Below are 22,983 nucleotides of genomic sequence, written 5' to 3'. Positions count from 1 at the left end.
CTGAGCCTCAACCTGCTGGGCATAGGCGATCGTTCTGCCTGGGTCTTCCAAGTAGTTGGCAATACAGACACACGCCACCACACCTGGTTAGTTTTTGTGATTTATTGTAGAGACGAGATCTCACCAAATTGCCTAGGCTGGTCTTGAACCTCCAGGCTCAGGCAGTCCTCTTGCTTCGGCCTCCCAAAGTGCTGCGATTACAGGCTGAACTACTGTGCCTGGCCTAAATTTTTATTTTAAAGATGTGGGGGTACGATTCAGGGTTAGGTATACAAATAGTCATTGTACAGGTAAAATTTGGGCCTCACTTTGGTCTCCACTTCACCTGGTTTGAGATCAGGTACCTTTATTGATAAAGTGTGTCCCCCCCATAATAGTTTTTGCAAATGCTTGATTTGGGCTGGAGGCGGGAGTAGGGGTTAGAGGCCCTGGAGAAGGAATATTCTTTGTAAAAGTTTGAGTAAAAAGTAACAGCATTAGATACTATCTTTTGTTGATTAAAGACTTTTTGTTATAAAATATTTTGTTTTCTAGTGTTTCAGTTCATAGTGTTTAATATAAAAAAAAATTCTGTAGGTTTCAGCCCCACTCCCAAAGAAAAAATAAATTATTTTTTTCCCCAATTTTAAGCACACCTTTTAATTTTATAATAGGTTTGTAACCAAATTATTGGAAGACCTCATCTTCTTTGTCGCTGATGTACCTAATAACGGACAAGAAGTTCTGGATGTGGTTATCACCAAGCCAAACCGAGAACGTCAAAAATTAATGAGAGAACAAAACATATTGGCACAGGTGAATGTTTTCATGGACTAAGTTTGCATATTTTATTTTTTGAATTATAGTGTTAAGAAAGTCCTTGTATTAATTATCTATTGCTGTGTAATGAATGACTCCAAAGCTTAATGGTTGAAAACAACAGAAATTATATCAGTGTCTCTGGATTGGGGATCTAGGAGTAACTTGGGTGGGTAGTTATTCTCAGGGCCCTTCACCAGGTTGCAGTCAAGGTGTTGACTGGGGCTAAGGTTATCCCAAGGCTCAACTGGAAGAGCATTGACTTCCCAGCTCTCTCACGTGGGTGCCTCCCCAGACTGCCTCAAGATGAGGCAGCTTGCTTTCCCCTCCCTAGAAGCAAGGGATTCAAGAGAGAACAGAGAGGACACACAGGTGGACGCTACTGTCTTTTTATAACCTAATCTTAGAAGTATCATCCCATCAGCCCTACTATGTTCTGTTAGTTAGAAGTGAGTAAATAAATCCAGCCCACAGTCTAGAAAGGAAGATTCCATAAAGATGTGAATATCAGGAGGCAGGCCATCTTAGAGGCAGTCTACCACAGACCTCTAAAAAAGCCCTGCTTGTTCAGACTATCTCCAGAAAATGTGCTGGAAACATTTCTAGGGAGAATTTCCAGGTGAACTTGGAAATTGCTATCTCCATCTTCTTCCTACTTGTTTCCTTCTCTTCCGTAGGAAAGTAGGGCAGTCTGTTCATTAGCTCACACATGATGCTCTATACAATATTCTAGCTTTTCCCCCTGAAAGTATGGAGCTGCTCCTATGTTATGTCTTTTTGAAATTGTTCATAACATGTCAGTGAATTGATTTATTTCCTAATAATATGCACTTATGGACATGCCTACTTTTATGTGTTCTTTTTCTTCTGTTAATTGCTGTTTAAAGTTATAGGCTTCTGCTTTAGTCATGAACTCAAGGAAGAGACTTAAAACATAAAAAACGCCGGGCTCGGTGGCTCAGCCTGTAATCCCGCGCCTTTGGGAGGCTGAGGTGAGTGGATTGCCTGAGCCCGCGGGTTCGAGACCTGCCTCGGCAGTGAGACCTCATCTCTACAATAAATCAAAAAAATTAGTCGGGCATGGGAGCGCGCACCTGTAGTTCTAGCTACTTGGAAGGCTGAGGCGGAAGGATCGCCGGAGCCCAGCAGGTCGAGGCTGCGGTGGCCGGGAGCGGCCACTGCGCTCCAGTCTGGGTGACAGAGTGAGACTCCAACTCAAAAAAACCCCAAAAAACCAAAAACCAAAAAAACCTCATAAAAAACATGTCATTATTATGCATGTTCTTACTGAGCTGGGGAAAGAAAATATTAGACATATTCTATAGCTTATTGTCTTTTTATAATATTGTCTAAAATATAAAACCAACCTTTTTTCTACAATAAAATAATGGTTGTAAATCTAATGAGACAAAGTATTTTTGACATTAGTAATTCTTTTATATAAAACATTTGGTTTAAAGGACTATTGGGACCTTGAATGATTAATTGACATTATTTTAACCAACATTTGCCAATAACTTATTTCAATATTCTAAGTATAAAATTTAAGGTTTAGTGAATACAGAATTATTGAGGAAACTTTAATTCATGTCATATTTCATGAACTCCAGAGGAGAATTCCTTTCCATTTTGCTTTCTTGTTTTCATGTCATCTGACTGTGTGCTCTTTCATAGACAATTTACTCATCCTACCAGCTCATCCCCAGGTGAGCCTATCTACTGTCTTGCTGCCTAAAAGAGTTATATTCTTCAGTGCTTTTAAAAGGCTTTCTAACTGCTCATCTTCTTACAAGAATCTGGCTCACTGGGTGATACCAGTTGCCCATATACCTCCTTACTTGTTACATTTCAATGCTGATAACATTAGTTGATTTGCCCACGTTTGTGTACCAAGAATAGTAAATTAACTATTTTATAGCGTGGTTTAGAAGCAGTATTTGGAAGCAATTTTCTGATGTCAGTTTTAGATGAAAAGTCAGTGTTTTCTTTCTTTATTTTGATTTTGAAAATTAATAGAAAATAATTGAAAAGTTTGAAGAAATCCAACTATATTTTAGTTCAACTGAATATGCTTATGTAACTTGGTACAAGCGTGTATTTTTGTATTTTTTGTTTTAATAAAATATAATTTCTTGACAAAATTAAGTATCTTGTTTAAATAATGTTTTGTCATTCCATTTAGGAAAACCTTTTCACAGTGTTTTCCTGTTTCTTCATATGTTATTCTGTATTCTGAATCCTTTTTATTTTTCCACTTTACATGAATATTAGTCAAATATTACATAAGTGTTTTTGAGTCCATGTTCTTAATTGCAAAAAAAATTAAAATAGGTTTCAAATGTACACCTTCACTCATCAGAATAGATGTTTTTATTTTTATTCTTGGTAGGTATTTGGAATTCTTAAAGCACCCTTTAAGGAGAAAGCAGGAGAAGGTGCCATGCTGAGACTTGAAGATCTGGGGGACCAGAGATATGCTCCCTACAAGTACATGCTGCGGCTCTGCTACCGTGTGCTGAGACATTCTCAGCAGGACTACCGGAAAAATCAGGTTAGAGGGTGGCTGCCATTTTTAATTCAGTTTCAGATTTAAAGAATGGGCAAGTTTTTTTCGGTTACTATTCTAAAGCATAGAAAGTAGGAATGAGAAATTTCACTTGGAAATGAAATATTTTATACTAACACACAAAAGTGATTTGTAAGTATTTTTGAGCTGCCATGCATTTATTTTTCCATATCAAATTAGAATCACTGGGGGAGGATGCCCTGAGTTCCTATATGTTCTTGGTGTTAGCTCCTACTGGCCAGGAGGCATACTGGATCTGTTATGTCAACAGGAATGAAACATTTCTTGGCTTGAGGAACTTGGGAGGTACAGCATCACCATGTATGAGCCAAATTGTTTATTGTCTAATGGAAAAAAATATGACAGGAGGCAAAGAGGAGACATGAGAGAGAGAAAATAACATTATGGGAATTCACAAGAGAAAGCTCAGTTGTAGCTGTGGGAACCAAGGAAGGATGCTTGGAGAAGGAACCATTTGAGTAGGATGAGAATCATTTTCATAAGTTGAATAAGGTATTTCAGGAAGACAGACCTATGAAGCAAGAATGATGGGTGATAGAAAGGACACATTTACCCCAAGATATCTGAGCTGTAGAGGTGGACTAGGGATACAGCTAAAAGTTGCCAACTCCAAGAAAATTTTTCTTAGTCTCATGTCATTCCGGTGCTTTGGGAGATGGGAGGGTCGCTTGAGGCCAGGAGTTCAACAGCCTGGGCAACACAGAGAGACCCCATTTCTACAAAAAAATTAAAAAAAAAAATTATCCAGGTGTGGTGGTGTTCACTTGTAGTCCCAGCCACTCAGGTGGCTGAGGCAGGAGGATTGTTTGAGCCCATCAGCGAGCTACTGTTATACCACTGTGCTCCAGCCTGGATAACCGAGTGAGACCCTGTCTCTTAACTATAAACTACAGAATTTATTTATTAAAAGTTGTGCATTTATTCTTACATGTTTAAACTTCAGTCACCTTCAAAGTGCTCTCCAATACACCTATTGAGATGCTTTTCTACTGCTTGAGACAGTGAGACAGTTTTTGAACTCGTCTAAAATTAGTGTCTTTTAGTGCTGTTGCCATTTTTTGTTTTACCTCTTACCTGTCAGCAAAATATTTCCGTATGAGGACCTTTTTCATCTGGGAAAACAAACAAACAAACAAACAAACAAACAAACAAAAAACTCCCTCGGTGAGATCAGGTGAATAGTGAGGGCAGGGCATGGGAATCATGCCATTTTTTGGTCAAAAACTACTAAACATGCAATGCAGTGTGGGCAGGTACGCCAGTGGGTTTCTAGAACACTTACCTAGCAAGGGAAGCCTGGACTACAAGGGGCCCACTCTCCAAAAGATAATTCTGAGGGTTTTTTTTGGTACCTCATGTATATTTTGCATTGTATTCAATAATGTAAATGTCTGTTTAACATAAAACTGTATACAATTACTTATCTTTTGGAAAACTAGTGTCCCATGATCTTTTTAATCTGCTTGAGGGAAGAGTGCATCACCAGTGAATTTTGTGATGATTTTGGCCCATGAAGAAGTATGGTGTGGAAGAGAGCTGGTAGGGCAGTGTGGACTAAGCCACATAGGGCCTAGGTTGTTAAACCTCGCTGATGGTGGTTGTTTGGGCAGAGTTAGTAGTATTTATAGTGTGCTTATTTTGTACCAGGCTCAGTTCTAAGTACTTTTCATGAATGAACTCAATTAAAAGTGAATTAAGATGAGGGACAGAGGCACAGAGAGGTTAAGTAACTTGTCCAAGGTGATAGTCTGTGAATGGAGCCAGTATGCAAACCTTGGCTTTTCATCATCACACTATGGCCTCTTGGTAGTTAGAAAAGTCTTTGCAAGAAAACAAGATTTGCTTTAGAAAAACTGTGTTACAATATTTTGGTTTTGAAATTCTGTTTGAAGATTAAGATGAGTTTAAAAAGATTATGTAAACCAGAAGATAAATAATATGGCAAGGAATTGGGAGCAAGGGGACTGTATAAACAGATTCTTAAATATTTTCTAATACAATCCTAGTTATAAACACCCTTCTTTCTCATCGAAATGCTGTCACTAGAATTCATTGCATTCCTTTAAGATGAGATAAAGTAGATAGAGTTGTTTGTATTTTATTGGAGGAATATTTACATTCCAGAATGTTAAATGACAAACCTTCTAGCATTCAGAGTCAGCGTCGGAGATACTCCCAGTATCAGGCCCTAAGTTCTTCCATGGAAGTCTGGAGTGGGGAGGTGGGTGAGAGACTGCCTCATGTATTCTACTTGTCCTCTTTTCCCTTCTTGGGTCTGGAGGAATATGGTGGCTAGAAAGGCTGCCACTCCACACATACAAGCAATGCTGTGTGAAGAGATTGAAATTAACAGAAAAAAATCAACAGGTCTACAGAGGTGTTACCTGGTGCCCTCAATCCCATCGCGCCTCATGATGTGCGCCATTTTTGTTCATGCTTAACCTTTGAAAGTGTGCTGAGGACCCCTCTCCACTTCCTCAGTACCACTCAGTGCTTTGGTGCCAGATTTCTTTGGGTTTGGTTACTCCACTAGTTTCTGGTACATCTTAACTGGAGTCAGTTCTCAGTCTCTCAAGGTGTGGCACACACCATTCTTTCTCACACTCTTCTCAGTCTTAGCTGGGGGATGGGACCTGGGTGCCAAGACACATGTTGTTTCTGTTCTGAAAAACGCCTTTACTTCTGACAAATACACATGTGCACACTCACACATATACCTACCTAGTCACATCACTCCTTTCAGGTAAATGTTTATACACTTTGGGGATCTGCTTTCTGGGTTTCTTTGAAGAATATGACTATGGATGATTCACTCCTTTTTCTCCTTTGGGGTGTCTCCCCCCAAAAGAATCTGGTAAAGGAATAAAGAATCTCCAGCATTTGTTGAGGGCTGGATTTTATTTTTCCTCTCTTTCTCTTGCATGCTCTAACTGAATCTCAGTGATAGCTGAAAAATCTTTCCCTCATTTCTGTTGCATTAAGAATGCTTTATATAAGCATATGGCAGCTTTCTGGTGTTTTTAGAGCATAATTTTTAAATGTAGGCAGAAATACCTACTTTTTTGCATAGTTATCTTGTTTTCTTTTGTTCTCACCTATATGTTACAGGCCTAACAGGGAGTTCATTTGTGAACTTGGTACTAACCAGTACTTTTCTCTCGTTTATTGCTATTTATAGAATTTGATAGCACCTCTAATTTCATTTGATTATTTATTAACATCTTTGGATGTTTGCCTTATACCAGAGAATGATTATAATAGTCATAAAAGTGTATAAATCAATACATGTCTTTAAAATGATATACTAACAGAAGACATTTACTTTACTTAACTGGCTACCCAATACACAAAGCCATCATTTTGAAAGGCCACAAAACTGCTGCCTAGAATATAATTAGATTTGTGCAACCAATACCATTTTGGAGGAATAGAAACATTCCAGTAAATTTTACCTATAGCAAAACCACTTTCTAATCATAAATTATCTCATAATAGAAACAAAGATACATTCCAAGAAGAATCCCTAAGAAATTGAAGTAAAAACATTTTGATTGTAGAAGGGGTTAAGTTTACCAGTTCTATGGCTGTATGAGACGCATTGCTTGTACGTAGAATGTGGGAAATGAGCAATAGTGATTTGAGATATAGGAACATTTGTGTGAAGAATAAGGAGCAGATTAAATGATACATGACTGGACCACCCAGTGGCTTTCTCTCGCTCTCATAATAACATTTTTTTCCCTTTATCTTTGCAAGAATTCTTTTGACCTACCTCTTCAACTTCAGCTTTGCTTTCTTCTCTCTGACAACACTCTAGCTACAATGGCCACCTTTTGTTTAGAGAACACATGCTTGGTTTTACTACCTCAGGGTCTTTGCACCTGCTACTCACACAGCCAAGATGGCCTTCATCCAGTCTTCCCTTAGCTGCCTCCTCACCATTTCCATCCTAGCTCAAATGTTACTTCTTGAGCATCTTCTCCATATGAAGTTGACACCTTCATCCATTTGTTTCATTTCACTTATTAAAATGTGTTTGTTTGCTCATTGTGTTTGTTTACTCATTTATTGACTTTTTCCCCACAAAGATGTAAGCTCCATGAGAGCTTATCTGTCTTGATTACAGCCATACCCTTAGTCTTTCAAACAATGCCTGGAATGTAGTAGGACTTCAGTAAGTAGTTATTGGGTAAATGGATTTAATCAATAAAGTGATTAATCATATCATCCTGTTTGGCAGTTTTTTTCTTTTTTTGAGTTAGAGTCTCATTCTGTCATCTAGGCTGGGGTGCAGTGGCACACTCATGGCCACCTCAGCGTCGACCAGCTTGGGCTCTCGTGATCCGTCCACCTCAGCCTTCCAAGTAGCTGGAACTACAGGAGCACACTACCACGCCCAGCTAATTTTTTATTTATTGTAGAGATGAGCTCTTACCAAGTTGCCCAGGCTGGTCTCAAACCTGCGGGCTCAGGCAGTCCACTTGCCTTGACCTCCCAAAGTGCTGGGTTTACAGACTGAGCCTCCAAACCCGGCTGGTATTTTTTTTAAAGATAAAAAGTATTTAAAATTCTACCATTATTTTAAAGAGAAGATCTGATAGACCATTGCAGTATTTGTACAAAAAAGGAATTATCCCAGGTCCACCTGGGATCTTCCAGTAACAACATAGATCTCTTGTCTCATGAGTGAAATATCAGGCAGTAATTTTTTATAACTATGCCAAAATAATTGGTTATAATTTTAGTGACGGTTAGAAGAAAGTCCTTTATTAGACTGGTAAAATCCTAAGTTACCATGTCATAAAAACTTGTTATTTTAACTAGATTTATTGACGCTTTCTCCATTTATATGAGTGTAAGTACCCATACAAAAAATTATTTCTTGGCTGGTCATGGTGGCTTATGCCTGTAGTCCTAGCACTTTGGGAGGCTGAAGTGGAAGGATTGCTTGAGCCCATGTGTTCAAGACCAGCCTGGGAAACATAGCAAGAGTTTATTTCTACAAAAAAATTAAATAATTATCCAGGTATGGTATCACATGCTGGTAGTTCTAGCTACTTGGGAAGTGGAGGCAGAGGGAATTTGAGTCCAGGAATTTGAGTCTATGGTGAGTCATGATTGTGCCACTGCATTCCAGCTTGGGCAACAAAGTGAGTCCCTGATTTGAAAATCATAATGACAATAAAATAAATAAATTGTATATATGCTAATATGTTTTATTTATTGAAGAATTATTTATTTGCTTTTTATTTTGATAAAATTCTTAGTTAATTTTCTGTTATGAAGAAATTAATCAATGCTGTTGACCCTGATAGACCCTGATATTTCTAAGCAGTTTGGCAGTGCATTCTGACAGCTTTTCTTCTTTGCAGGAATATATTGCTAAGAATTTCTGTGTCATGCAGTCCCAGATTGGCTATGATATTTTGGCAGAAGACACTATCACAGCTTTGTTGCACAACAACAGAAAACTACTAGAGAAACATATCACAGCAAAAGAAATAGAAACATTTGTCAGTTTACTCAGGAGAAATCGGGAGCCAAGGTTTGAAGTGATTCATGCAGTATTCTTTTCTAGTGGGGACTGTGGCTTTTTGTTTTATTTTTAGAACTTTGAAAAGTTAGAATTCTTTCATATCACTAGCTTTCATGGACAAATTCTGTTGGTCTTATTGCTGTAATAATTATATAGAATGAAGAGTTATTACCTCTTAAGGGATCAAAGCTTTGTATAAACTTCTATTTACGTGCAATTGATTTTCACTGATAGCTGACAATTTTGTAGAACTTTATGGTTTTTAAAAATGTTTCATATACATTGTCTCATTTAAATCCTCACACGTTTGCATGAAACACATGGGTTGCTTTTTATTATCCATAGGTTAGAGATGAGAAAATCAAAGCCAAGAGAGCAACTTGTCCAAGCATACTCCGATAGTTAGGAACAGAATATCAGGGAAAACAAGGGTTTCCAATTTCATGTAGAGTTCTTTTTCTTTTTTTTTTTTTTTTGAGTAGGAGTCCCACCTTGTCGCCTAAGCTGGAGTGCAGTGGCATGCTCACAGCCACTCCAGCGTCGACCTGCTGGGCTCCAGCGATCCTTCTACCTCAGCCTTCCAAGTAGCCGGAACTACAGTCATCCGCTACTACGCCCGGCTAATTTTTTGATGTATTGTAGAAACAAGGTCTCACCAAGTAGCCCGGGCTGGTCTTGAACCTGCAGGCTCAGGCAATCTACTTGCCTCGGCCTTCCAAAGTGCTGGAATTACAGGCTGAGCCACCAAGCCTGGCTGAGTTATTTTTCTATTGTTCCATGTCACCTTATCTGGAAGAAATAACGCAGAAAAGGCAAGCAGATCAGCAACTTAAAAAAAAAACTAATTAATACAGAAAATAAATGCTAAAAGGTAAAAATGGGCTCTAACTCGACCAAGTCACAGTCGCTTATGTTAGGCATTGCTCTATTGCTGTGTTCCTATTTTTTTCAGTACAGCATTAGCTTTGATCTGTTTTTGTTTTGTTCTGGGGAGTCTCACTTTAGGGTAGATAAATGATTTTCTAAACGTAAGTCACAGTGCTGTAGCATGAATATCTTCAAATAGATAAAAACAAACCTATCTTTTTTAAAAACAAGATTTGTAGTACATAAAAAGAATTGAATGTTTAATGTTTCTCATAATGCAGTAGACAAGCAACACCTTAGAAAAGTGTTGAATAGAAATAATATATCTAAATGAGTTTCTTTTATTATATTCCAAATTAAATTTTTATTGTGATGATTTTTATAAAATGCTTTGTCTTCATGTTCAATTTAATCTTTTCTTTTTTTTTGCCAGATTTTTGGATTATTTGTCAGATCTGTGTGTGTCTAATACTACTGCTATTCCTGTAACTCAAGAACTCATCTGTAAATTCATGTTGAGTCCAGGCAATGCAGACATCCTCATTCAAACTAAGTAAGCCCAGATAATGGACGCATCTTTTTTCTGCTCTTTATTTGCAAGCCTTGTAGTTTTCTATCATATTTATAAGTGTACTTATTAATAGAGATCGTGGTATTTATTTCAAGGGTGGTCTCCATGCAAGTAGACAACCCCATGGAGAGTTCCATTCTTCCTGATGACATCGATGATGAAGAAGTTTGGCTCTATTGGATCGACAGCAACAAGGAACCTCATGGCAAAGCCATCAGGCACCTTGCTCAAGAAGCAAAAGAAGGCACCAAAGCTGACTTGGAGGTTCTCACCTATTACAGGTGAAGTATCATAGAGAATTGTAATTCTCCATCTTACATAATCATCGAGAACTGATTCTCCAATGCCCACAAAAAGTTAGGCTATCTACAAAGAGGAAACTTGAAAAGCCACATCAGAACTAGGCTAGATGAAATACTTAGCACTATTTACAATATTCAAAATAAAAATTAACATTTATGTTTTCTGCATACACTACTTGGAATTTTTCTGACTTTCCACTAGTTTGGAATTTTTGTGCAGCAAAGGATTTATTCCTATTATTAGTTGGAGTGGGGGCAGATTGAGAATCCAGGAGACAGAGTTGAGAGAGAGGTAGAATGGGGCTGAAGAAGCAGATCTGACTGCAGGGGTGGCTCAGAGGAATTTTAGTGTATTGCACTTATGTGATGACCTAGGGCTTAAGAGAAACTGGTGCCTGTGGTCACGAAAGTTCAGTGGTTAACATATGGCAGCAGAAGTACCAAAGGTAGTTCCTGGTGGTCAGTATATTGGGAGGAAGAGCCTACTTGGCATCTTTGAGTTAAAAGGATAGAATTCCAAGGCAGAAACCCTGGGCTCAGTTGGGCTCAAATGGCAAGAGTTGGAAAAAGGCAGCGAATGTCATGATTTCTTGGTTTCTACAGGTACAGCAAAAAAAAAAAAAAAAAAATCAAAGACCAATTCTTAATCTCAGATCTAGGTTTATGAATCCAGGTGTAGTAATGCCATTTGGACTGATCACGTCTGGTTTGGAAACTGAGTGGGCCCAACCTTGGACTGTAGATACTTGAGCCTGCAGTGGCGTGAGGTTGGGGAACGTGGAAAGAGATGGAGAGATGGCCTCACATGGGCTGCTGCCTCTATACAGCCTTCAGTCTTTTTTTTTTTTGAGTTGGAGTCTCACTCTGTCGCCCAGACTGGAGTGCAGTGACCGCTCCCGGCCACCGCAGCCTCAACCTGCTGGGCTCCAGCGATCCTTCCGCCTCAGCCTTCCAAGTAGCCGGAACTACAGGCGCGCGCTACCATGCCCGGCTAATTTTTGATTTATTGTAGAGACGAAGTCTCGCCAAGTTGCCTGGGGGGGTCTCGAACCTGCAGGCTCCGGCAATCCTCTCGCCTCGGCCTCCCAAAATGCTGGGGTTGAGGGCTAAGCCACCGAGCCCATCTTACCTTCAGTCTTAGTGTGGTATTTATAATCCTAGAAAATCTAGAACTTAGAGCCTAATGACACTCTCCACCAGACATATGCTCCTGGAACAAGATAAATTGTGATCGAAGGGGCATAGAGACAATTCCATATATGTGTGCTGTCATTTGATCACTGAACCTACTACATTAAAAGTTTGATTGCAATATTACAAACACGTGGAAATACAGGTATAAAGATAGATACTGAGATGTTTAAGAACTTCATCAAGATAAAACAAATAATAGTATTTGTTATTTGTAATAATGTACTATGTTTTAATATTTTGAAGGTACCAGCTAAACCTCTTTGCAAGGATGTGCTTGGATCGCCAGTATCTGGCCATAAACCAGATTTCTACACAGCTCTGTGTGGACTTAATCCTGCGTTGCGTGTCGGATGAGAGCCTGCCATTTGACCTCCGAGCGTCTTTTTGTCGTCTCATGCTCCACATGCATGTGGACCGTGATCCCCAGGAGTCCGTGGTTCCTGTTCGCTATGCCAGGCTCTGGACAGAAATCCCCACGAAGATCACAATTCATGAGTATGTTTGGGACAATTTCTCGAGGCCTTGAAATGCAGCAGATAACTCAAAATCAAATGTCTACAGTTTTGAAATGAAATACATGGAAAGATATTTGTATGTTCTAACTCAGATTATTAATCTTCCAAGTGCAGATAAGAGTCTCTTTTTGGAGGCTAAAATGATAACTCTTTGTGATAATAGAAGGAATTTTCTGGAACTCAAGAAATGGAAAGAATATTAATAATATAAGCAAGAATTTGTTAAGTACTGAATATTATGGAAGACTGATTTAGGTGATTTACATGTATTAACTCATTTCACAACAGCCCCATATTACAGATGAGGACACAACACCCAGGAAAGTTAATTAATCTATCCAAGGTTATGGTGTCAGAGCTAAAGTATGTATGTTTTTCTATTTCTTATTAAAATCATTGCAATCAATTTAACTTGCTTTATCATCTTTCTAGATACGATTCCATAACAGACTCTTCCAGAAATGATATGAAGAGGAAATTTGCACTGACAATGGAATTTGTTGAAGAATACTTGAAAGAAGTTGTAAACCAACCCTTTCCTTTTGGGGATAAAGAGAAAAACAAATTGACATTTGAGGTACGTTTTCCCTCTAATATTTGGAATGTTTTGGTAATTGGGTAGTTTAGTTAATGGAGGTATGATTCTCTCTACCATTTTTAAAAGATAGATTCAGTGCTTTGATTGTACCTTGATGTCTAGTACAAAATATTTTATTTTTCATTATCTATTAATTGCTATTTTCTTTGTTTTTTTGTTTCATTCATGTAAGTTTTATTGCATTTAATGAACCAAGATAGTGTTGCATATTTTATAATATGTTTTTGGATATATTTTTTATCTCCTTGGTGATGATGTTTTTATTCTCCTTAAACTGAATTGAAATAACTCCAGCTATAATGTCATTTTGGGGATGTAGTGATAAAATCAGAGAAAGAATGCTATGACTTGTTACCTGATGTATTTGCTACCTATTAGTATATAATAAATTACCCCCAAACTTAGCAGCCTAGAGCAACAGATGTTTATTATCTCATAGTTTCTATGGGTTAGGAACCTGGGAGTAGCTTAGCTAGTTGGTTCTGGTTCAGGGTCTCTCATGGGGTAGCCAGCAGTCATATGGAGCTGGATGATCTATTTTTAAGCTCACTCATGTGGTTGTTGATGGCCATACTTCCTTGCTGACTGTTGGCATCTCAGCTTCTTGCCACATAGGTCTTTCTGTAGACTGCGAGTGTCCTCAGGACATGGCTCCTTGCTTTCCCCAGAGCAAGCCATTTGACAGAGAAAGAGAGTCAAAGATGGAAGTTGCAGTCTTCTATAATGTAATCTTGGAAGTGACATGCCATCATTTCTGTTGGTCACTCGGACTAACCCTGCTGTGACATAGGAGAGACTGTCCTCTGGGGGCCATATCTTAGAGACCAACTCTCATACTTGGAATGTCCTGTAGTATCCAGAAGACCAGAAAGCCGCACAGGAAATATATATTTCTGGGCAATTTTCATGAATATTATCTATTTATTAAAGTAATTAATTAATGTAATCACTTATTAAGTGGCATTCTACTGAAATAAATGAGTTAATATTTAATTAAGAGGTAAATAATTATAATGTAAACCTTGTTAATCACCTTAAAACACCCAAAATCTTACTTAGATTTAATTCTTGATTTGAATACATTAAAGTTCGAGTGTTTACTTTTGCAAGCATTTTAATTCCTAGGTCTTAAGGAATTGGGAAGTTTAGAAATACCAGAACTAATTTAGATAATTAAAAAAAAAAAATTAATGTTTATTTCTGTTCCCAATGATTTTTTTTTCTTTTCCACTCTCCCCCCTCCCATTTAAAAAAAATTAAGGTGGTCCACTTGGCTCGGAATCTTATATACTTTGGATTTTATAGTTTCAGTGAGTTACTAAGGCTAACAAGAACACTTCTGGCTATCCTAGACATTGTACAGACCCCCATGTCATCGTATTTTGAAAGATTAAGCAAATTTCAAGATGGAGGTAAGAAGTTTTGAAAAATATTATACTATTTTATTACCTGAAAGTAAACTAATAAAGATCTATAGATAAGGGTTTGTTGACGTGTACCTGCTAATATATATGTACATATGAGAAGTAGTCCTATATTGGGCTGAGTGATCCAGCATTATAAACAGACATGTCTCTCTGATCAAATTCCATCTTTAGCCGGGCGTGGTAGCTCACATCTGTAATCCCAACACTTTAGAAGGTGGAGGTGAGAGAATTGCCTGAGCCCATGGGTTCAAGAACAGCCTGGGCAATGTGGTGAGACCCCGTCTCTAAAGAAAAGAAATTCCATCTTTAGCAATGAATGTTTTAACCAATTCACTCATGAAAATATTGTGTGTTAAAAATCTTGATATTTGCAATGATCTTGGTATGTGTCATATGCTGGCTGTGCTCCATAGCAGGGCTTAGAAAAATGCAAAGAATGAGCCGGCTAAGCAATACCAGAGAAGTCATGAATGCTAGGCCAGTGTGGGAGGCTGTGGGATGACATGGTAAGAGAATGGGCTTTCAAGTCAGAGTGCCTGTATTCAAATCCTGCCTTGGTCTTTTATTAACTTAGATAAGGTAGCCATCTGCTCTCCAAATTTCTTTTTTTCATCTGAGATAGAAAGATGATAACAATAGTATCTTTTCCACAGTTTTCTTGCAAGAATTAAGGGAATGCATACAATATAATGGTGCCTGTCTCATAACTCAGTACAAATTTTTTGTGATAACGATTGTCTCAGGTTAGAGGCCCTGAAAACACCTTGAGGTAGAGATTTGTTTGCAGAAGGTATGTTGAGGAGAGCACTCAGATGTATACCTGTAAGGAAGTGAAAAAGGTAGGACTGGGCAGGCAGAGAAACTCGTCTGCAGTGCAGTTACAACCTCAGCTGATCCTGTGGGGAACTCTGGAACTGGGATGATTCTTTGGAAATGTCACAAATTAAGGCAAGGGGTCCAAGCTTTGTATCCTTGTATCAGCCAGCCATTGGTTGCTGGTTTCATCATGGAGGTGAGTGTGTGATATGGGGTAAAGCAGTGCTCTTTGTCCAAAACTCAGTTCTAGTGAAAGACACCACATAGCCAGCAGCCATGATGCCAGCAACGGGGAGTGTCAGTGCCACAGCCCTAAAGAGGGGATATGGGTGGAGCATAATAGTACCCATTATAACATGGGTTCCCCAGACTGTGGACCAGTACTACTGGCCCGTGGCATATTAGGAGCCAGGCCATACACCTGGCCACACAGCAGGATGTGAGCAGCAGGCAAACGACCAAAGCTTCATCTGTATTTACAACCTCTCCTCATTGCTCACATTACTGCTTGAGCCCTGCCTCCTGTCAGATCAACAGGGAGCATTAGACTTGCAAGAAGCATGAATCTATTGTGAACTGTCCATGTGAGGGATCTAGTTATGAATATTGAGACTCTAATGCCTGATGATCTGAGGTAGAGCTGAGGTGGTGATGCTAGTACTGGGGAGTGGCTACAAATATAGGTTAACATTAGCAGTGAGGTTTGACTGCACAGAGACCATAGCAAATCAATTGCTTGCAGTCTCATATCAAAGTTCTATTAGTGAGTGACAAGTAAATTAATGTACTTCAACTGTACAGCTGCATCTGGTGGTAGACTTTAGGTCAAAATCTGATATTTGTTTTAGAAAAAATAATGGCCCACCCATTATTTTATTTACCACTTCTGTCTGTGCCTTTTTTAAAAAAAATGGTGAGTTGTATAATTATTTCATTGTATATTGCAGCATAATAATAATAGGAATTAAGTGCACAATAAATGTTATGTGCTTGAAGCATCCTGAAACCATCTCCCTCCATCCCCAGTTCATGGAAAAATTGTCTTCCACGAAACCAGTCCCTCATGCTAAAAAGGTTGAGAACCACTGCACTGTAGTATTAAGTGGGTAAAGCCAGAAATCTAATTTCAGACATAAGGAAGTAATATTGAGTTAGGAATTATGAATAAGGAACTTACAGTAAGCTGAAGTAATTAGTTGCTGCTGACTAAGTCTCAATCCCTTTCACATCTTCCAAAAAACTGTACAGAGCAATAAGAAGCAAATTAAACCACATAAATTCCTCGTTTTCAGCATAACTAGAAGCCAGAGATAGTACAAATGTTAGTAACTGTAAATAGAAAAATAAACATCAGTTTTCAGTGGAGCTGCCTCATGAGCTCCCATTGCAAACTTTTGTGAATAGTTATTTCTGGAAAAACTGTGGGAGAGACAAGAGGGGATTGTGTGAAAATCACCCTCAGAAAGAGAAAGTTTATCCTAAGTGTGAAAATACTGAAAAAGTATCCAGGTGGATAAAAGCATTGACTAAAGAGCAAGGAACTTAAAAGTATGTAGTTAGCAGTTGTTTAAAAGCAATGCTTCCAGGGACAAGCAAAGTTGAAAGTAAGAGAGGGACACCCCTTGGAGTCTTGTTGGTTAAGGGAAAAGAAGCAAGATGTGGAAATCTGGAATACCACAAGATAAAATGCCACAAAAAAATGGGTATACATCACTCCTCCACTGCCCCCCCCAAAACCAAACTTTAAAGAAATTGCACTTCAAGACTCTGACAGAAGAGGGGACAATTGAGCTAGAGATAATATAGATCTGCTCATATTGTCAACGCTGCCCACTGAATGCATAGATGTCATTAGTCTCACTATGTGAAACTACTATAAGACCAAAACAGAATGGAAAATCAAAACATTTTAGTGGATGGAAAGTCCTCTCTGAAAAGCAACCATGCAGCAGAAGATTATTGTAACATGACACTCTAAATGAAATTAAGTAGCTTCAAGCAAGCATTGGATTATGGAAAGCACCTTGAGCATAAGTTCAAAAACTAAGGTCAGAAATGGACCAAAAAACCAGGAAGGATTGAACTCAGGAAAGAAATAGAATAACATGGTTGATTTCACTTATTTATTTATTTTTAGAAATGTATTTATTTTTAGAAATGCAGGCTAAACTATAAGGTGCCAAAGGGAGAATAGATTTGAATGAAAATGTAATAAGGGACACTAAAGAAAGGTGAGAGAACAATGAAGAGAATGTCAATGATATAAAGAAACAAGTGACAAAGGTGAGAGAGAAAGTGGTTGAAATGGAAGAAAGGCAAAGAAGAGCAATCATATGAATAATTGGAGTCCCTCAAGAAGAAAAACAAAACAATGGCACAGAATAAATACTTAAAGTTATAATCCAAGAAAATATTCTTAAAATAATAGACAACTGGAATCTACACAGTTAAATTGTCCAGAAAGGTAATCACTAAGACAGAGCACCATAAAGCTATTATATATATTATATAAATATATATTATATAGTGGTAAGGATTTGAGGGAGGGACTATGAAAGCAGATGGAGAAAAAAGAAAAGGATATATGACTTCTTTACTGTTATTGCATCTTTTATGTCAGTTTAAAATTTTATCAAAATAAAAGCCTGTGAACAATGTATGCATGAGAGCAAAACAAAGCCCAAGAATTGTGGAGATAAATCAAAGAGCAGGGATTGCAGATGGGCTGTGCTAATTCTGCTGCCTGAATACACTAGTGAGAGACTCCTTTTAATAGTCCCAGAGGGTACTTAGCACTGGAAATGTCCTTATTAAAGATGCTTCCTGTTATGAAGTGTTTACAATTTTCAGTTTACTCTATACTAAACCTTTCTTTAAAAGCCAGAAATTGATCAGCTTCTGGCCTCAGTGTTTCTAGCCTGCTTTCAGGTTTTCACACTAAAGAAAAGCCTTTCCCGCCCCCCTGAAAAGTGATTAATAACTTGTTTGTACTTTCCACTGTCCTGTCTCTATTTGCCTTCTAAGACACACCATATTTTTCTAATTCTCATCTTTTCTAGTGAATTCCATGCATCCCTGGATACCTTAATCACTCTTTCAGCAATCTAAGCATCATCAATTAACTTACTCAACAAGAATTTGTTGAACAAGTACTGTATGCTAGACACTGCTTCAGTACTGGGAATGAGCAGTAAACAAGATAAACAGAGTCCTTAGCCACAGGACAGTTAGTACATAAATAGGTAAAGTCCCTCCCCTCCTCCATTGGGAGAAACAGTCAAATGGTGAATGAACACATATATACTGAAACATCAGATAGTGCTATGAAGAAAAATAAAGTAGCACAATAATATGAGAGTGATAGAGCGTGGAGAAGCAGAATTTTGTTCTAAGTTTGATGGGTAATCTTTGGAAGGATTTGAGAAAGGGTTGATGCGATGTGATCACTTAGGCTGCTGAGTGGAGAATGGAGAATATCTATGTGGGCAAAAATGTCAATGTTATGAAAGATAAAGGGAGGCGGAGATTAATTAGATTAAAGGAGACTAAAAAGACCTGGCAACTAAATGCAATATGTGATTCCAAGTTGGATCCTGGATCAGGAAAAACATTATAGGAAACATTATTGCACAACCAATAGAATTTGAATATCGATTGTTGGTTGTAGTATTGTTTCAGTTAGACTTCCTGAGTTTGACAATCGTACTATGGTTAAGTAAGAGAATGCACTTGTTTTCAGCAAATGCATGCTGAAGAATTGAGGGTTGAAAGGTCATGGTGTCTGGAACTAACTCTAAAATAGTGCAGAAAGATTCTCTCTCTCTCTCTCTCTCTCTCTCTCTCTCTCTCTGTGTGTGTGTGTGTGTGTGTATGTGTGTGTTTGGAGAGAAAGAAAAATGAAAATGTGACAGAATTTGTGAATCTACTCAATCTGGGCAGAGGATATGTGGGAGTTCTTTGTACTATTCTTGCAACTCTTCCCATAAATTTGAAAGTTTTTTAAAACATAGAAGTTAAGAACTTAAATAATTAAGCTGGTAGGAAAAGGATTTATTTTATACAAAGTGACAATTCAAACTTCAAGAATGATCTTACAACTATACTAGGAGGAATGTTATTATAGCTGGTTCTATTAGAACATAAATTTCTAACAAAAGTTCTGTTAGTCTCTATAAATTCTTACCAAAAGAAGCAAGAGGGAACATATTTCTTGAATCTCCAAATGTGGAGACAGGATTGTCAAGCATGGGAAAAATTCCTGTGGTGCTGGGTGAGACAGGGGTTGATGCCAGAGAGGAAATCCCAGATTATGAAAAGTACCTGGAGAAAAAAGAAGAGCTATTATTTTAAAGGCAACCGGGTTGGTGTCATAGCAATGTTGCCACACTGTAATACCCAGTGTATTGCATCATCTTGGCTCTTTGGTATCCAAATGATTCAGATTATATTTTCTTTTTTAAAAATATGGTCACCTTTAATCCCATAAATGTTTTTCTCCTTTAATGAAACTTTGTCTTCAATTGGAAGTTGTTTGCAAAGCACAGTTTTTTAAAAATAGAAATTTTATGAACTTTGTTGCTAGATGAACCAGTTTTTTCAAGTAAATGATATAGTTTTTTTTTTTTTGTTCTGCTTATACCATGGGCAATTTTGTGTAATAGAACCAGATCTTTTAATCCTTTGTACTGGCTTCCCACTTACTGATTCTACTCCAGCACAGGTGGGGTTGGACATGCAGAGAAATGCATTTGGCAGGTCAGACATAGGGGAGCAGAAGAGGAGGCGTGTCTAGATAGAAAAGGCTTACAGTTTCTGGAGGCCCATTCCATACCAGCCTTAGTGGCGCCAGTCTTAAATAGGGTGTGCACGAGCAGCATTCATTTGTTTTTCTGGGAAATCCTGTAGGTTTAAATGCCAGTGATTAAATACCAGTGTTTGAGGTGGTGGGAATAGCTGTCTTGGAAAGTAGCAATTACAGAAGGACCACTTTTCTGGGTCCTTGGTCACAGGGCAGCCCACCCCAGTGTCCCTGTGAGCTGTTTGGAGGTCTGAGTCGAGCTGCCAGGCTGTGCTTGCTCACTGTCACAATGGCTTTTAGTTGGCACACTCAGCAGAAATTGTTAGGCTCAGAAGCAGCGTTTCATTTTAGTGCTCTAGAGGAGGTCCATTCAGAAAATTATCAAGGCATACTCCTATCAAGACATAGGGAGCTGGCACTGCTTTGGCTTTCACTGTAGTGTAATAGAAGATTCAGATCTTCAGAACTATCTACCCAATACCTTTCACTGTACTCACTTAAGAGAAGAAATATTGTTTTCAAACATATGTATTCACTCCCAGCAGGCTATGTTGTTGAGTCAGTTTGCTTTGCCTAATACCTATCATTTGCTCTCAGCGATTTAAAATGCACAGGCACCATTCAGGGTAATTGATCTTTTGAGTAGAAGGATGATATCAAGCAGTGCTCTTCTTTGTCACATGTAGAAGTTAAAAGCAAATGCACATACCAGCTGATAAACTGGATATTTTCAATATTCTTTGCAAATATTTTTTTAAAATTGTACAATTTTTTTATGCTTGCCAAAGGATATATAATCCAAAGAATATCTAATCCAGAGATTTGTACTACTAATAATTAAGATCACCTTTTTTGTACAACAGGGTGGGTATATTTTGTTTAAATGGTAGAGGTCAAATGTGATCCCATTTACACATTTTCTGTTGAGCAACATGATATATGTTAACTCTCAATTGTAACAGTATTGTCTCTATGTGAACACGTATGTTGTTAGGGTAGAGAACTTGATGCCATCTGACCATGATTTGGGTCTGCTTTGCTATGTAGTTATCCTATTAATATCCTTCTTCTTAACTATGTTTGTTATTTCTCTATGTGAACATGTATGTGGTTAGGGTAGAGAACTTGATGCCGTCTGGACATGATTTGGGTCTGATTTATTATTTAGTTATCCTGTTAATATCCTTTTACTTAACTGTGTTTGTTATTTGAATGGGATGGGGGTTCAAATTTAAACCACCAACATGGAGAAATAAAGTCTTCACCCTTGAGTGAACTTTGGGCATAGTTAGAGCATCTAGAACTATAATTTCTTTGCATAATGTCTTCCCGTCCCTGAATTCATCATAATTTGAAAAGGTAATATAGAAAACTACCAAAAGACCAACCAAAAACTGAATCACTTCTTTCCATCTCCTATCATTTTGCTTTTTCACAGCCCACAGTTCTTGGGCATTTCCATAGTTAAGCACTAAAATGTGGATCTGTTCCCAGTCGGTAGCCAGATAATCCCTTTTGTTGGCACACGTATTAAGTTGTTGGAAATGGGAAATCACCAAAAAATTCAATGGAGAATTCCATTTACTTACAGGACTTCTTTTCCTTTGAAGTTTCAGGTTTGGAGATGAAGTGTCTTTGGTCTTAGAAAATAAGTGACACCACCTGGAATTATCCTTCTGTCCTAAGCGGATTTCTGCTGTCCTGGGTGACTTACAGCAGTGGACCCATCCTGGGGGCTAGGGAGGAGATGGAGAGGGGGTAATGAGAGGCACTTTGAATATATGTATGTCCCAGAGAACCCCTTGCACTGGGGGAGTTGGGGAGGAAAGTAAGAGGATGCAAACTCTCCATCCAGTGGCAAAGAACCAACTGCTTCTTCAGTTTAACTTTCATTTATTTATGTATTTATTTTGCCTTGGCAGAGACCTTACATGATCCACCTTGAAATGCTTTTTCTGGAAGCATAGTTGCAGTTATAAAGGAGAAGGGAAATTGAGATGGAAGGTGGGACAGAAACATTTTTTATATTGTTAGATGGGTGGGAAGGGAAAAAAATATTTGCAGACAAAAAATTTACCAGAAAATGCTTTCTTCCTTTATAAAATTGCAAGGTTAGTCCAAGCATGATCTTTACAGTCTCTTTTAGTTCAGAACTGAGTCTTTGGAGATCAGTATGTAATTTTCCCTCATTCATTGAATGGCATTCTTTTTAGTGTGTGTTGCAAAACACTCTTAGCAAATTTCTATGGAACATATCTTCTGATTAATAGCTGTGATTGCTTTTTGTAGAGACACCAGCCTGAATGTTTTGAAACCAGAAGCCTTGGTTCACTAAAAATACCCATAATATCTACCCCCCCCCCAAAAAAAAAGAAAGGAAGGAAGGAATGGAGAAAAAGCCTTACCTGGATATGAGGGGAGTCTGTGAGGAAGTGGATATGTGGAGATGAAAGATGAAAAAGAACAGAAAAAGTTTTAGTATAAGGATCAAAACCAAAGAGCAAGTACCCAAGGCAAAGCTACCTTCATTGGAAAGTCTCTCTCCAGTGTTCATATCCTTTTAATTTTCATCTGATGGAGCTCTATTCAGGTCTCTGCAAAGGTTTTAAGCTTACAGTAGAGTTCACAGTGCTAAGACGTGTTAGCAAGGTTTAATGCAAAGAGAAAGTACCACAATGACCATTCATCCTTTGAAAACCTTTCATTGATTTCTAGACTTAATTTTTCCAAGCACTGTTCTACTTCTCTTAGCATTCAGGATTATTCTCCATTAGATGTTATTCTATTTGTCTACCCTCATCTTTCTGCTTTTGGGAGGACCCTTTGTTTCTGACAGAACTGTTTTATCTCCATTATGCATTTTGTTCCTCACACCTATCTATCTCCCATATGCTGTTGTCTTCTTTCTGTGCCTTCTCTTCATCCAAATCATATACTTAAATCAAAGGAAGCGTTAGGACTCAAAGAATAGACT

At 38.1% G+C, this 22,983-nt stretch overlaps 1 protein-coding gene across 1 annotated transcript in view; it reads left to right on the top strand.

Moving 5' to 3' along the window:
• ITPR2 (inositol 1,4,5-trisphosphate receptor type 2) overlaps positions 1-22,983 on the top strand; it is a 496,128-nt gene that overhangs the window by 165,458 nt on the left and 307,687 nt on the right. The window contains exons 14-21 of the mRNA XM_008058785.2: positions 654-795; positions 3,188-3,349; positions 8,758-8,930; positions 10,222-10,341; positions 10,455-10,640; positions 12,099-12,350; positions 12,803-12,947; positions 14,230-14,380. Coding sequence (XP_008056976.1) covers positions 654-795; positions 3,188-3,349; positions 8,758-8,930; positions 10,222-10,341; positions 10,455-10,640; positions 12,099-12,350; positions 12,803-12,947; positions 14,230-14,380 — 1,331 coding nt within the window. The remainder of the gene's footprint in view (positions 1-653; positions 796-3,187; positions 3,350-8,757; positions 8,931-10,221; positions 10,342-10,454; positions 10,641-12,098; positions 12,351-12,802; positions 12,948-14,229; positions 14,381-22,983) is intronic.

The sequence above is a fragment of the Carlito syrichta genome, unplaced genomic scaffold (genome assembly GCF_000164805.1).
Source record: "Carlito syrichta isolate Samal-C Ts95f unplaced genomic scaffold, Tarsius_syrichta-2.0.1 Scaffold303626, whole genome shotgun sequence".
Classification (NCBI taxonomy): Eukaryota; Metazoa; Chordata; class Mammalia; order Primates; family Tarsiidae; genus Carlito; species Carlito syrichta.
Note: the sequence above shows the minus strand (reverse complement) of the source record. Positions and strands in the feature narration are given on the sequence as shown.